Genomic DNA, 15,229 nt, shown 5'->3' with positions numbered 1-15,229 from the left:
CATCCATCCATCCATCCATCCATCCATCCATCCCTCCATCCATCCCTCCATCCTTCCATCCATCCCTCCATCCATCTCTCCATCCCTCCATCCATCCATCCATCCATCCCTCCATCCATCCCTCCATCCTTCCATCCATCCCTCCATCCATCTCTCCATCCATCCATCCATCCCTCCATCCATCCCTCCATCCATCCCTCCATCCATCCATCCCTCCATCCATCCATCCATCCATCCATCCATCCATCCATCCATCCATCCATCCATCCCTCCATCCATCCCTCCATCCATCCCTCCATCCATCCATCCATCCATCCATCCCTCCATCCATCCATCCCTCCATCCATCCATCCCTCCATCCATCCATCCCTCCATCCATCCATCCATCCATCCATCCATCCATCCATCCCTCCATCCATCCATCCCTCCCTCCATCCATCCATCCATCCCTCCATCCATCCATCCCTCCATCCATCCATCCCTCCATCCCTCCATCCATCCCTCCATCCCTCCATCCATCCATCCATCCATCCATCCATCCATCCATCCATCCATCCATCCCTCCATCCATCCCTCCATCCATCCATCCCTCCATCCCTCCATCCATCCATCCATCCCTCCATCCATCCATCCCTCCATCCATCCATCCATCCATCCATCCATCCATCCATCCATCCATCCATCCATCCATCCATCCATCCATCCATCCATCCCTCCATCCATCCATCCATCCCTCCATCCCTCCATCCATCCATCCATCCCTCCATCCATCCATCCCTCCATCCATTCTTCTATCTGCTCATCAATCCCTTCCTCCATTTTCCCACTCATTTCTCCACCCCCCATCATTTTCTCCATCATTTCCCCTCCCATTTCTCCATCCATTCATTTCTCCCATCATCCATTTCTCCCATCATCCATTCCTCCCCTTTCTCCATCCATCCATCTTCTCGCTGATCCCTTTCTCCTTTTCCCCATCCAATTCTCTACCCTTCGCTCCATTTCTCCATCAATCCTCCTCCCCTTTCTCCCATCATCCATTTCTCCCATCCCATTCCTCCCCTTTCTCCCATCATCCATTTCTCCCATCCCATTCCTCCCCTTTCTCCCATCATCCATTTCTCCCATCCCATTCCTCCCCTTTCTCCCATCATCCATTTCTCCCATCCCATTCCTCCCCTTTCTCCCATCATCCATTTCTCCCATCCCATTCCTCCCCTTTCTCCCATCATCCATTTCTCCCATCCCATTCCTCCCCTTTCTCCCATCATCCATTTCTCCCATCCCATTCCTCCCCTTTCTCCCATCATCCATTTCTCCCATCCCATTCCTCCCCTTTCTCCCATCATCCATTTCTCCCATCCCATTCCTCCCCTTTCTCCCATCATCCATTTCTCCCATCCCATCCCATTCCTCCCCTTTCTCCCATCATCCATTTCTCCCATCCCATCCAATTCCTCCCCTTTCTCCCATCATCCATTTCTCCCATCCCATTCCTCCCCATTTCTCCCATCATCCATTTCTCCCATCCCATTCCTCCCCTTTCTCCCATCATCCATTTCTCCCATCCCATTCCTCCCCTTTCCCCATCCATCTTTCCATCCATCCCTCCATCCGTCCATCTTCTCACCGATCCCTTTCTATCCCCCCCAATTCCCCACTTTTTTCTCCATCCCTTTCTCTGCCCCCCTTCCCTTTCTCAGCACTTCTGCACCCATTTCTCCATCCGTCCAACTCCAATCTCCCCCCATCCGATTTCTCCAACGCTTCCCTGCCCCGCTCTCCATTCCTCCACCATTCCCCCCATTTCTCCTGCCCCCCATCCGTCCATCTTCCCCTCAATCTCTTCCCCCCCCCCCCCCCATTTCTCTGCCCATTTCTCCACCCCCCGATCCCTTCCTCCATTTTTTCTCCACCCAATTCGTTCTCTGCATCCCCCCCCATTTCCCCCTCCATCCCTCGCTCACCGCCTCCTCCGCCTGCCTCTTGTACGCCTTCACCTTCAGCTGCAGTTTGTCCACCAAGTCCTGCAACCTCACCATGTTCTTCCTGTCCTCCTCCGTCTGCAGGGAGACACCGGGGGGGGGGGGGGGGACACCAAGGTGGGACACGTGAGGCCCCAAACTCCACAGAGCCCAAAAGGGCGCCATGTTTTGGGGTAGAATGGAGGCGGTTCGGGGTTGGGATTGGTCAGGAGCGTTGCTGGGAAGAGGGGCGGCCTGCACTGCAAGGGGAGTGCGGTGCTGGGCAGAGGGGGAGAAGGTGCTCATGGGAGTTTTTCAGCTAGGCCGACTGTGTCACCAGGTCAGCCATGTTCTAGGTCACTCATGTCTCTACAGCCACCAGGTCAGCCATGTTCTAGGTCACTCATGTCCCTACAGCCACCAGGTCAGCCATGTTCTAGGTCACTCATGTCCCTACAGCCACCAGGTCAGCCATGTTCTAGGTCACTCATGTCCCTACAGCCACCAGGTCGGCCATGTTCTAGGTCACTCAAGTCTCTACAGCCACCAGGTCAGCCATGTTCTATGTCACTCATATCCCTACAGCCACCAGGTCAGCCATGTTCTAGGTCACTCATGTCCCTACAGCCACCAGGTCAGCCATGTTCTAGGTCACTCATGTCCCTACAGCCACCAGGTCAGCCATGTTCTAGGTCACTCTTGTCTCTGCAGCCACCAGGTCTGCCATGTTCTAGGTCACTCATGTCCCTACAGCCACCAGGTCAGCCATGTTCTAGGTCACTCATGTCCCTACAGCCACCAGGTCAGCCATGTTCTAGGTCACTCTTGTCCCTACAGCCACCAGGTCGGCCATGTTCTAGGTCACTCTTGTCTCTACAGCCACCAGGTCAGCCATGTTCTAGGTCACTCATCTCCCTACAGCCACCAGGTCGGCCATGTTCTAGGTCACTCATGTCCCTACAGCCACCAGGTCGGCCATGTTCTAGGTCACTCATGTCCCTGCAGCCACCAGGTCAGCCATGTTCTAGGTCACTCATGTCCCTACAGCCACCAGGTCGGCCATGTTCTAGGTCACTCATGTCCCTGCAGCCACCAGGTCAGCCATGTTCTAGGTCACTCTTGTCCCTACAGCCACCAGGTCAGCCATGTTCTAGGTCACTCTTGTCCCTACAGCCACCAGGTCAGCCATGTTCTAGGTCACTCATGTCCCTACAGCCACCAGGTCGGCCATGTTCTAGGTCACTCATGTCCCTACAGCCACCAGGTCAGCCATGTTCTAGGTCACTCATGTCCCTACAGCCCCCAGGTCGGCCATGTTCTAGGTCACTCATGTCCCTACAGCCACCAGGTCAGCCATGTTCTAGGTCACTCTTGTCTCTACAGCCACCAGGTCAGCCATGTTCTAGGTCACTCATGTCCCTGCAGCCACCAGGTCAGCCATGTTCTAGGTGATTCTTGTCCCTGCAGCCACCAGGTCAGCCATGTTCTAGGTCACTCTTGTCCCTACAGCCACCAGGTCAGCCATGTTCTACGTCACTCATGTCCCTACAGCCACCAGGTCAGCCATGTTCTAGGTCACTCATGTCCCTGCAGCCACCAGGTCAGCCATGTTCTAGGTGATTCTTGTCCCTGCAGCCACCAGGTCAGCCATGTTCTAGGTCACTCTTGTCCCTACAGCCACCAGGTCAGCCATGTTCTACGTCACTCATGTCCCTACAGCCACCAGGTCAGCCATGTTCTAGGTCACTCATGTCCCTGCAGCCACCAGGTCGGCCATGTTCTAGGTCACTCATGTCCCTACAGCCACCAGGTCAGCCATGTTCTAGGTCACTCTTGTCCCTACAGCCACCAGGTCAGCCATGTTCTAGGTCACTCATGTCCCTACAGCCACCCGGTCAGCCATGTTCTAGGTCACTCATGTCCCTACAGCCACCAGGTCAGCCATGTTCTAGGTCACTCATGTCCCTGCAGCCACCAGGTCGGCCATGTTCTAGGTCACTCTTGTCCCTACAGCCACCAGGTCGGCCATGTTCTAGGTCACTCATGTCCCTGCAGCCACCAGGTCAGCCAAGTTCTAGGTCACTCATGTCCATACAGTCAACAGGTCAGCCATGTTCTAGGTCACTCATGTCCCTACAGCCACCAGGTCGGCCATGTTCTAGGTCACTCATGTCCCTGCAGCCACCAGGTCAGCCATGTTCTAGGTCACTCATGTCCCTACAGCCACCAGGTCAGCCATGTTCTACGTCACTCATGTCCCTACAGCCACCAGGTCAGCCATGTTCTAGGTCACACATGTCCCTGCAGCCACCAGGTCAGCCATGTTCTAGGTCACTCAAGTCTCTACAGCCACCAGGTCAGCCATGTTCTAGGTCACTCTTGTCCCTACAGCCACCAGGTCAGCCATGTTCTAGGTCACTCATGTCCCTGCAGCCACCAGGTCAGCCATGTTCTAGGTCACTCTTGTCCCTACAGCCACCAGGTCGGCCATGTTCTACGTCACTCATGTCCCTACAGCCACCAGGTCAGCCATGTTCTAGGTCACTCGTGTCCCTACAGCCACCAGGTCAGCCATGTTCTAGGTCACTCTTGTCCCTACAGTCACCAGGTCAGCCATGTTCTAGGTCACTCTTGTCCCTGCAGCCACCAGGTCGGCCATGTTCTAGGTCACTCTTGTCCCTACAGCCACCAGGTCAGCCATGTTCTAGGTCACTCATGTCCCTACAGCCACCAGGTCAGCCATGTTCTAGGTCACTCTTGTCCCTACAGCCACCAGGTCAGCCATGTTCTAGGTCACTCATGTCCCTACAGCCACCAGGTCAGCCATGTTCTAGGTCACTCATGTCCCTATAGCCACCAGGTCAGCCATGATCTAGGTCACTCAAGTCCCTGCAGCCACCATGTCAGCCATGTTCTAGGTCACTCATGTCCCTATAGCCACCAGGTCAGCCATGTTCTAGGTCACTCAAGTCCCTACAGCCACCAGGTCAGCCATGTTCTAGGTCACTCTTGTCCCTACAGCCACCAGGTCGGCCATGTTCTACGTCACTCATGTCCCTACAGCCACCAGGTCAGCCATGTTCTAGGTCACTCGTGTCCCTACAGCCACCAGGTCAGCCATGTTCTAGGTCACTCTTGTCCCTACAGTCACCAGGTCAGCCATGTTCTAGGTCACTCTTGTCCCTACAGCCACCAGGTCAGCCATGTTCTAGGTCACTCTTGTCCCTACAGCCACCAGGTCAGCCATGTTCTAGGTCACTCTTGTCCCTGCAGCCACCAGGTCGGCCATGTTCTAGGTCACTCTTGTCCCTACAGCCACCAGGTCAGCCATGTTCTAGGTCACTCATGTCCCTACAGCCACCAGGTCAGCCATGTTCTAGGTCACTCTTGTCCCTACAGCCACCAGGTCAGCCATGTTCTAGGTCACTCATGTCCCTACAGCCACCAGGTCGGCCATGATCTAGGTCACTCATGTCCCTGCAGCCACCAGGTCAGCCATGTTCTAGGTCACTCATGTCCCTGCAGCCACCAGGTCAGCCATGTTCTACGTCACTCATGTCCCTGCAGCCACCAGGTCAGCCATGTTCTAGGTCACTCATGTCCCTGCAGCCACCAGGTCAGCCATGTTCTAGGTCACTCAAGTCTCTGCAGCCACCAGGTCAGCCATGTTCTAGGTCACTCTTGTCCCTACAGCCACCAGGTCAGCCATGTTCTAGGTCACTCATGTCCCTACAGCCACCAGGTCAGCCATGTTCTAGGTCACTCATGTCCCTGCAGCCACCAGGTCAGCCATGTTCTAGGTCACTCATGTCTCTACAGCCACCAGGTCAGCCATGTTCTAGGTCACTCATTTCCCTACAGCCACCAGGTCAGCCATGTTCTAGGTCACTCTTGTCCCTGCAGCCACCAGGTCAGCCATGTTCTAGGTCACTCATTTCCCTACAGCCACCAGGCCAGCCATGTTCTAGGTCACTCATGTCCCTACAGCCACCAGGTCAGCCATGTTCTAGGTCACTCTTGTCCCTACAGCCACCAGGTCAGCCATGTTCTAGGTCACTCTTGTCCCTACAGCCACCAGGTCAGCCATGTTCTAGGTCACTCTTGTCCCTGCAGCCACCAGGTCAGCCATGTTCTAGGTCACTCATGTCCCTACAGCCACCAGGTCAGCCATGTTCTACGTCACTCATGTCCCTGCAGCCACCAGGTCGGCCATGTTCTAGGTCACTCATGTCCCTACAGCCACCAGGTCAGCCATGTTCTAGGTCACTCATGTCCCTACAGCCACCAGGTCAGCCATGTTCTAGGTCACTCTTGTCCCTGCAGCCACCAGGTCAGCCATGTTCTAGGTCACTCATGTCCCTACAGCCACCAGGTCAGCCATGTTCTAGGTCACTCATGTCCCTGCAGCCACCAGGTCAGCCATGTTCTACGTCACTCATGTCCCTACAGCCACCAGGTCAGCCATGTTCTAGGTCACTCATGTCCCTACAGCCACCAGGTCAGCCATGTTCTAGGTCACTCAAGTCCCTACAGCCACCAGGTCAGCCATGTTCTAGGTCACTCATGTCCCTACAGCCACCAGGTCAGCCATGTTCTAGGTCACTCATGTCCCTACAGCCACCAGGTCGGCCATGTTCTAGGTCACTCATGTCTCTACAGCCACCAGGTCAGCCATGTTCTAGGTCACTCATGTCCCTACAGCCACCAGGCCGGCCATGTTCTAGGTCACTCTTGTCCCTACAGCCACCAGGTCAGCCATGTTCTAGGTCACTCATGTCCCTGCAGCCACCAGGTCGGCCATGTTCTAGGTCACTCATCTCCCTACAGCCACCAGGTCAGCCATGTTCTAGGTCACACATGTCCCTACAGCCACCAGGTCGGCCATGTTCTAGGTCACTCTTGTCTCTACAGCCACCAGGTCAGCCATGTTCTAGGTCACTCATGTCCCTACAGCCACCAGGTCAGCCATGTTCTAGGTCACTCTTGTCTCTACAGCCACCAGGTCAGCCATGTTCTAGGTCACTCATGTCCCTACAGCCACCAGGTCGGCCATGTTCTACGTCACTCATGTCCCTGCAGCCACCAGGTCAGCCATGTTCTAGGTCACTCATGTCCCTGCAGCCACCAGGTCAGCCATGTTCTAGGTCACTCTTGTCTCTACAGCCACCAGGTCAGCCATGTTCTAGGTCACTCATGTCCCTACAGCCACCAGGTCGGCCATGTTCTACGTCACTCATGTCCCTGCAGCCACCAGGTCAGCCATGTTCTAGGTCACTCATGTCCCTACAGCCACCAGGTCAGCCATGTTCTAGGTCACTCATGTCCCTGCAGCCACCAGGTCAGCCATGTTCTAGGTCACTCTTGTCTCTACAGCCACCAGGCCAGCCATGTTCTAGGTCACTCTTGTCTCTACAGCCACCAGGCCAGCCATGTTCTAGGTCACTCTTGTCTCTACAGCCACCAGGTCAGCCATGTTCTAGGTCACTCATGTCCCTACAGCCACCAGGTCGGCCATGTTCTAGGTCACTCATGTCCCTACAGCCACCAGGTCAGCCATGTTCTAGGTCACTCTTGTCCCTACAGCCACCAGGTCAGCCATGTTCTAGGTCACTCTTGTCCCTGCAGCCACCAGGTCAGCCATGTTCTAGGTCACTCAAGTCCCTACAGCCACCAGGTCAGCCATGTTCTAGGTCACTCATGTCCCTACAGCCACCAGGTCGGCCATGTTCTAGGTCACTCATGTCCCTACAGCCACCAGGTCAGCCATGTTCTAGGTCACTCTTGTCCCTGCAGCCACCAGGTCAGCCATGTTCTAGGTCACTCATGTCCCTACAGCCACCAGGTCGGCCATGTTCTAGGTCACTCATGTCCCTACAGCCACCAGGTCGGCCATGTTCTAGGTCACTCATGTCCCTACAGCCACCAGGTCAGCCATGTTCTAGGTCACTCAAGTCCCTACAGCCACCAGGTCGGCCATGTTCTAGGTCACTCATGTCCCTACAGCCACCAGGCCAGCCATGTTCTAGGTCACTCTTGTCCCTACAGCCACCAGGTCAGCCATGTTCTAGGTCACTCATGTCCCTGCAGCCACCAGGTCAGCCATGTTCTAGGTCACTCATGTCCCTACAGCCACCAGGTCAGCCATGTTCTAGGTCACTCATGTCCCTGCAGCCACCAGGTCAGCCATGTTCTAGGTCACTCAAGTCCCTACAGCCACCAGGTCAGCCATGTTCTGGGTCACTCATGTCCCTACAGCCACCAGGTCAGCCATGTTCTAGGTCACTCATGTCCCTACAGCCACCAGGTCAGCCATGTTCTAGGTCACTCATGTCTCTACAGCCACCAGGTCAGCCATGTTCTAGGTCACTCATGTCCCTACAGCCACCAGGTCGGCCATGTTCTAGGTCACTCATGTCCCTACAGCCACCAGGTCAGCCATGTTCTAGGTCACTCATGTCCCTACAGCCATCAGGTCAGCCATGTTCTAGGTCACTCATGTCCCTACAGCCACCAGGTCAGCCATGTTCTAGGTCACTCATGTCCCTACAGCCACCAGGTCGGCCATGTTCTAGGTCACTCATGTCCCTACAGCCACCAGGTCAGCCATGTTCTAGGTCACTCTTGTCCCTACAGCCACCAGGTCGGCCATGTTCTAGGTCACTCTAGTCTCTGCAGCCCCCAGGTCAACTACGTTCTTGGTCCCCCTTGTTCCCACAGCCACCCAGCCACCCTCTTTCTCATTCCCACTGCATCCCTCTGGATGGGTGGAAGAGGCGCTGACGTTCTGTGTCCCCTCTGCCCTTCTGCCCTCAGCTGTGCTGCCCCACCTGGTAGCTGAGCTCCTTCACGCGCCGCTCCGACTTGCGCAGCCCTTTGACGTTCTCGGCGTTGCGCTTCTGCTCTGCCTCCAGCTCGTTCTCCAGCTCCCGCACGCGAGCCTCCAGCTTCTGCAGCTGCTTCTTGCCGCCTTTGAGGGCCAGCTGCTCCGCCTCGTCCAGCCGTAGCTGCAGGTCCTTGATGGTCTGCTCCATGTTCTTCTTCATCCGCTCCAGGTGGGCGCTCGTGTCCTGTTCCTTCTTCAGCTCCTCCGCCATCATGGCCGCCTAGGAGAGAGATGGGGTGCAGTGGAGGGTGAGGAGAGGTAGAGGAACAGGAGAGATGGGGCAGGTGAGGGAATGTGAGAGATGAGGAGAGGTGGAGGAAAGAGAGAGATGGGAGAAGGTGAAGAAAGGTGGAGAAATGAGAGAGATGGAAGAGGTGGAGGAATGGGAGAGATGGAATGGGAGAGATGGAATGGGAGAGATGGAATGGAAGGTATGGGAGAGATGGAAGAGGTTGGGGAGATGTGGAAGAGTGGGAGAAATGGGAGAGATGGGAGAGGTGAGGGAATGGGAGAGATGGGGAGAGGAGGAAGAATGGGAGAGATGGAGGAACGGGAGAGATGGGGAGAGGTGGGGAGAAGTGGAGAAAAGAGAGATGGGAGAAGGTGAAGAAAGGTGGAGAAATGAGAGAGATGGAAGGGGTGGAGGAATGGGAGAGATGGAATGGGAGAGATGGGAGAGATGGAAGAGGTTGAGGAGATGTGGAAGAATGGGAGAGATGGACAGAGATGGGAGAGGTGAGGGAATGGGAGAGATGGGGAGAGGAGGAAGAATGGGAGAGATGGAGGAACGGCAGAGATGGGGAGAGGTGGGGAGAGGTGGAGAAATGGGAGAGATGGGAGAGGTGGAGGAATGGGAGAGATGGGGAGAGGTGAGGGAATGTGAGAGATGAGGAGAGGTGGAGGAAAGAGAGAGATGGGAGAAGGTGAAGAAAGGTGGAGAAATGGGAGAGATGGAAGAGGTGGAGGAATGGGAGAGATGGAATGGGAGAGATGGAATGGGAGAGATGGAATTGAAGGTATGGGAGAGATGGAAGAATGGGAGAGATGGAGGAACAGGAGAGATGGGAAGAGGTGGGGAGAGGTGGAGGAATGGGAGAGATGGGAGAGGTGGAGGAATGGGAGAGATGGAATGGAAGAGATGAAATGGAAGGTATGGGAGAGATGGAATAGGTTGGGGAGAGGTGGAAGAATGGGAGAGATGGAGAGACATGGAGGAATGGAAGAGATGGGAGAGATGGGGAGAGGTGGAGAAATGAGAGAGATGAGAGAGGTGTAGGAATGGGAGAGATGGAATGGAAGGTATGGGAGAGAAGGAAGAGGTTGGGGAGAGGTGGAAGAATGGGAGAGATGGGGAGAGGTGGAGAAATGGGAGAGATGGGAGAGATGGAGGAACGGGAGAGATTGGAGAGGTTGAGGAATGTGAGAGATGGGAGAGGAGGAGGAATGGGAGAGATGGGGAGAGATGGAGGTGTGGGAGAGATGGGAGAGGTTGAGGAGATGTGGAAGAATGGGAGAGATGGACAGAGGTGGAGAAATGGGAGCGATGAGGAGAGGTGGAAGAATGGGAGAGATGGGAGAGGTTGGGGAGAGGTGAAAGAGTGGGAGAGATGGAGAGACATGGAGGAATGGGAGAGATGGGAGAGGTGGGGAGAGGTGGAGAAATGAGAGAGATGGGAGAAGTGGAGGAAGGGGAGAGATGGAATGGAAGGTATGGGAGAGATGGAAAATGTTGGGGAGAGGTGGAAGAATGGGAGAGATGGGAGAGGTGGAGAAATGGGAGAGATGGGAGAGATGGAGGAACGGGAGAGATTGGAGAGATGAGGAGGTGAGGGAATGTGAGAGATGAGAAGAGGTGAAGGAACGGGAGAGATGGGAGAGGTGGAGGAATGGGAGAGATGGAATGGAAGGAATAGGAGAGATGGAAGAGGTTGGGGAGAGGTGGAGGAATGGGAGAGATGGGAGAGGTGGAGGAATGGGAGAGATGGACAGAGGTGGAGAAATGGGAGAGGTGGGGAGAGGTGGAAGAATGGGAGAGATGGAGGAATGGGAGAGATGGGAGAGGTGGGGAGAAGTGGAGAAAAGAGAGAGATGGGAGAGGTGGAGGAATGGGAGAGATGGGAGAGGTGGGGAGAGGTGGAGAAAGGGGAGAGATGGAATGGAAGGAATGGGAGAGATGGAAAATGTTGGGGAGAGATGGAAGAATGGGAGAGATGGGAGAGAGGTGAGGGAATGGGAGAGATGGGAGAGGTGGGGAGAGGTGGAGAAATGAGAGAGATGGGAGAGGTGGAGGAATGGGAGAGATGGGAGAGGAGGAGAAATGGGAGAGGTGGGGAGAGGTGGAGGAATGGGAGAGATGGAATGGAAGGAATGGGAGAGATGGGAGAGGTGGAGGAATGGGAGAGATGGGGAGACATGGAGGAATGGGAGAGATGGAATGGAAGGAATGGGAGAGATGGGAGAGGTGGAGGAATGGGAGAGATGGGAGAGGTGGAGAAATGTGAGTCAAGGGACACGTCAGAGGGCGGGGAGAGGTGGAGGAAGGTGGAATTCCATCTCCTCCATTGGCAGGAGAAGGACTGAGGGCCTCCAACGTCCCCCAGCCGCGTCCACAGCGCCACTCACGTCGGTGATGGCCTTCTTGGCCTTCTCCTCGGCGTTCCGGCACTCCTGGATGGCTTCTTCCACCTCCGTCTGCAGCTGGGAGACGTCGGCCTCCATCTTCTTCTTCTGGTTGATGAGGCTGGTGTTCTGGAAGAGAGGAGCGGAGGGATTTCACCCGCCTCCCTGCGGTGGGGCGTTGCAGGAAAGAAGCCGAGCCTTCGCCGCGGCGCCCTCACTTGGGAGTGGAGGAGCTGGACTCGTTCGCTGGCCTCGATCAGTTCCTGCTCGGCCAACTTGCGAGCCCTCTCGCTCTGCTCCAGCGCCGCGCGCAGCTCCTCCAGCTCCGATTGGAGGAGGTTGTTCCGCCGCTCCACGATGGCGATGTTCTCCTTCAGGTCCTCGTTAGCGCGCACCGCGTCGTCCAGCTGTAATTGGGCGTCCTGCCGGGCCACGTGGAGAGGGGTGTGAGTGGGGGGGGGAGCAACTGAGGGGGGGATTTGGGTGACTACGTCATGATTGCACAGAGGCCACCAATGGCCACCAAGTGATCAATAGTTGGCCAACCGAAGGGTCATGGAATGGACAGCCAATGGGCGAACAATGATCAGCAACCGGCCAACCAATGGGCAACAAGTGGCCACTGAGGGATCAGCAACTGGCCAACCAATGGGCAACGAATCGCCAAGGAATGATCAGCAACTGGCCAACCAATGGGCAACAAATTGCCACCCAATGGACAGCCAACGGCCATGGGATGATCAGCAACCAGCCAACCAATGGGCAACCAATGGCCACGGAATGATCACCACCTGGCCAACCAATGGGCAACCAATGGCCATGGGATGATCACCACCTGGCCAACCAATGGGCAACCAATGGCCACGGAATGATCACCACCTGGCCAACCAACGGGCAACCAATGGCCATGGGATGATCACCACCTGACCAACCAATGGGCAACAAATCGCCACCCAATGAACAGCCAATGGCCATTGGATGATCACCACCTGGCCAACCAATGGGCAACAAATTGCCAACCAATGGGCAACCAATGGCCATTGGATGATCACCGCCTGGCCAGCCAATGGGCAACCAATGGCCATGGAATGATCACCATCTGACCAACCAATGGGCAACAAATCACCACCCAATGGACAGCCAATGGCCACAGAATGATCACCACCTGGCCAACCAATGGGCAACCAATGGCCATGGGATGATCACCATCTGACCAACCAATGGGCAACCGATGGCCGTGGGATGATCACCACCTGACCAACCAATGGGCAACAAATCGCCACCCAATGAACAGCCAATGGCCATGGGATGATCAGCATCTGACCAACCAATGGGCAACAAATTGCCACCCAATGGACAGCCAATGGCCATGGGATGATCAGCAACCAGCCAACCAATGGGCAACCAATGGCCATGGAATGATCACCGTCTGGCCAACCAATGGGCAACAAATTGCCACCCAATGGACAGCCAATGGCCATTGGATGATCACCATCTGGCCAACCAATGGGCAACCGATGGCCGCCCAATGGGCACCCAGGAAGCCCCCGACTTCCCCCCAGCGCCCACCTGCCCATTTCCCCCTGGGACCTGAATGCCGACCCAGCAGCCATCTTCAGTCACCCCACAGCCACCCCACCTTGAGGGATCCCTGCAGCGCCTTGACTTGCTTCTGGGCCTCAGCCGCGAGGCGGTTGGCGTGGCTCAGCTGGATCTCCATCTCGTTCAGGTCGCCCTCCATCTTCTTCTTCAGCCTCAGAGCCTCGTTGCGGCTCCGCGTCTCGGCGTCCAGCGACGTCTGCAGCGAGTCCACGACCCGCAGGTGGTTGCGCTTCGCTTGCTCCATCTCCTCCTCCTTCTCTGCCAGCTTGCGCTCGTAGTCTGCCTTCACTTGGTTGAACTCCAACTGGGCCCTCAGGATCTTCCCCTCCTCGTGTTCCAGGGACGCCTGGGGAGGACGTGGAAGCGTTGGTGGCCACGGGGGACGCGTGGGGATGGAGAGAGCTGCATGGATGCAGTTGTGCTCACCTCGGCCTCCTCCAGCGCCGCTTGCAGCTCCAGCTTCTCAGCATCCAGCTGCTTGCGGACCTTCTCCAGCTCATGGATGGTCTTGTGGCTGGCTCCCAGCTGCTCCGTCAGATCCGAGATCTCCTCTGCGGGGGTGGGAAGCCATCAGAGCATGCAGGAGTCGCCGGGTGACGCTGGGGGTGGCCGCGCTCTCACCTTGCAGGTTCTTGTTCTCCCTCTTGAAGGTCTCCAGGTGCTCCAGCGACTCCTCGTAGGCATTCTTCAGCTTGAAGAGCTCAGTGCTGAGGGACCGCGACTCCTTCTGTGACGCCTCCAGCTCCGTCTGCGACTCCTCGAACTTCTGCTTCCACTCCGACAAGATCTGCAGGGGACGCCCCCAGGGCCTTGCTTACAAATCTCTTCTCCCACACAGAAGCTCTCCCACCTCCTCACCCCAAGCGCGTGCTGCTGCTCCCACCTTATCGAAGTTCCTTTGTTTCTTATCCAGAGCGGCAGCCGCGGCGTTGGACCTCTCCAGGTCGGCCATCAGGTCCTCGATCTCGTTCTGCAGCCGGTGCTTGGTCTTCTCCAAGGAGGAGCACTTGGCGTTGACCGCCTCCACCGCCTCCTCTGCTTCCTGCAGCCGCTGCGCCAGCTTCTTCCTGATGGAGGGACGGCCAGGTGCCACTCGTGGCCCCGAAGGACTCCTCCAAGAACCTCCGCGCCCACGGAGGACGACTCACTTGGCCTCCTCCAGCTCCTCGGTGCGTTGGATGGCGTCCGTCTCGTACTTGGTCCTCCACTGGGCCACCTCCGAGTTGGCCTTGGAGAGGGCGCGCTGCAGCTCAGCCTTGGCCTCCGTCTCCTCCTCGTACTGCTCCCTCAGCAGGTCGCAGTCGTGCCGGGCTGATTGCAGGGCGTGGGCCAGCGCATTCTTGGCCTGGGGTGAGGAGAAGGCAGGGCAGCGTCAGCTGGGACAGCCTGAGGTTCTCCAGTCCAACGAGTGCTGGTGAAAATGGCCTCAACGCAGCCAGATCTTCCTTAGAGCAACCCATCTCAGCCAACCCAGCTCCTCTCAACTCAATCCAAGTGATCTCAGTACAGCTCAGCCCGCTTCAGCTCAACTCAGCGTAACAAAACCCAGCTCAAACCAACACAACCCAACACAAACCAACACAGCGCAGCCCAACCCAAACCAACCCAAACCAACCCAACCCAAACCAACACAACCCAACCCAAACCAACCCAAACCAACACAACGCAGCCCAAACCAACACAACGCAGCCCAAACCAACCCAAACCAACCCAAACCAACCCAAACCAATCCAACACAACCCAAACCAACCCAACCCAAACCAACACAGCGCAGCCCAAATCAACCCAAACCAACACAACCCAACCCAAACCAACACAACGCAGCCCAAACCAACCCAAAGCAACCCAATCCAACACAACACAACCCAACCCAACCCAATCCAACCCAATCCAACCCAACACAACCCAATCCAACACAGCGCAGCACAACCCAACCCAAACCAGCACAACCCAACCCAAACCAACACAGCGCAGCCCAAACCAACCCAAACCAACACAACCCAAACCAAACCAACACAGCGCAGCCCAAACCAACCCAAACCAACACAACCCAACCCAATCCAACACAACCCAACCCAAACCAACCCAAACCAACACAACCCAACCCAAACCAACACAACGCAGCCCAAACCAACACAACGCAGCCCAAATCAACCCAAAC

General features: G+C 56.1%; 1 protein-coding gene across 1 annotated transcript in view; it reads right to left on the bottom strand.

Annotated features, from left to right (window-relative positions):
* Positions 1-1,916: 1,916 nt before the first annotated feature.
* LOC125687625 (myosin-7) overlaps positions 1,917-15,229 on the bottom strand; it is a gene marked incomplete at its 3' end in the record, with an annotated part of 61,227 nt that continues 47,914 nt past the window's right edge. The window contains exons 30-38 of the mRNA XM_048932849.1: positions 14,217-14,413; positions 13,952-14,135; positions 13,690-13,855; positions 13,495-13,619; positions 13,106-13,414; positions 11,685-11,888; positions 11,470-11,595; positions 8,792-9,067; positions 1,917-2,063 (exon numbers count right to left, since the gene is read on the bottom strand). Of these exons, the coding sequence (XP_048788806.1) occupies positions 1,917-2,063; positions 8,792-9,067; positions 11,470-11,595; positions 11,685-11,888; positions 13,106-13,414; positions 13,495-13,619; positions 13,690-13,855; positions 13,952-14,135; positions 14,217-14,413 (1,734 nt within the window). The remainder of the gene's footprint in view (positions 2,064-8,791; positions 9,068-11,469; positions 11,596-11,684; positions 11,889-13,105; positions 13,415-13,494; positions 13,620-13,689; positions 13,856-13,951; positions 14,136-14,216; positions 14,414-15,229) is intronic.

Source organism: Lagopus muta, unplaced genomic scaffold (assembly GCF_023343835.1).
Source record: "Lagopus muta isolate bLagMut1 unplaced genomic scaffold, bLagMut1 primary scaffold_121, whole genome shotgun sequence".
Taxonomy (NCBI): domain Eukaryota; kingdom Metazoa; phylum Chordata; class Aves; order Galliformes; family Phasianidae; genus Lagopus; species Lagopus muta.
This window is presented reverse-complemented; position numbering and strand designations above follow the sequence as displayed.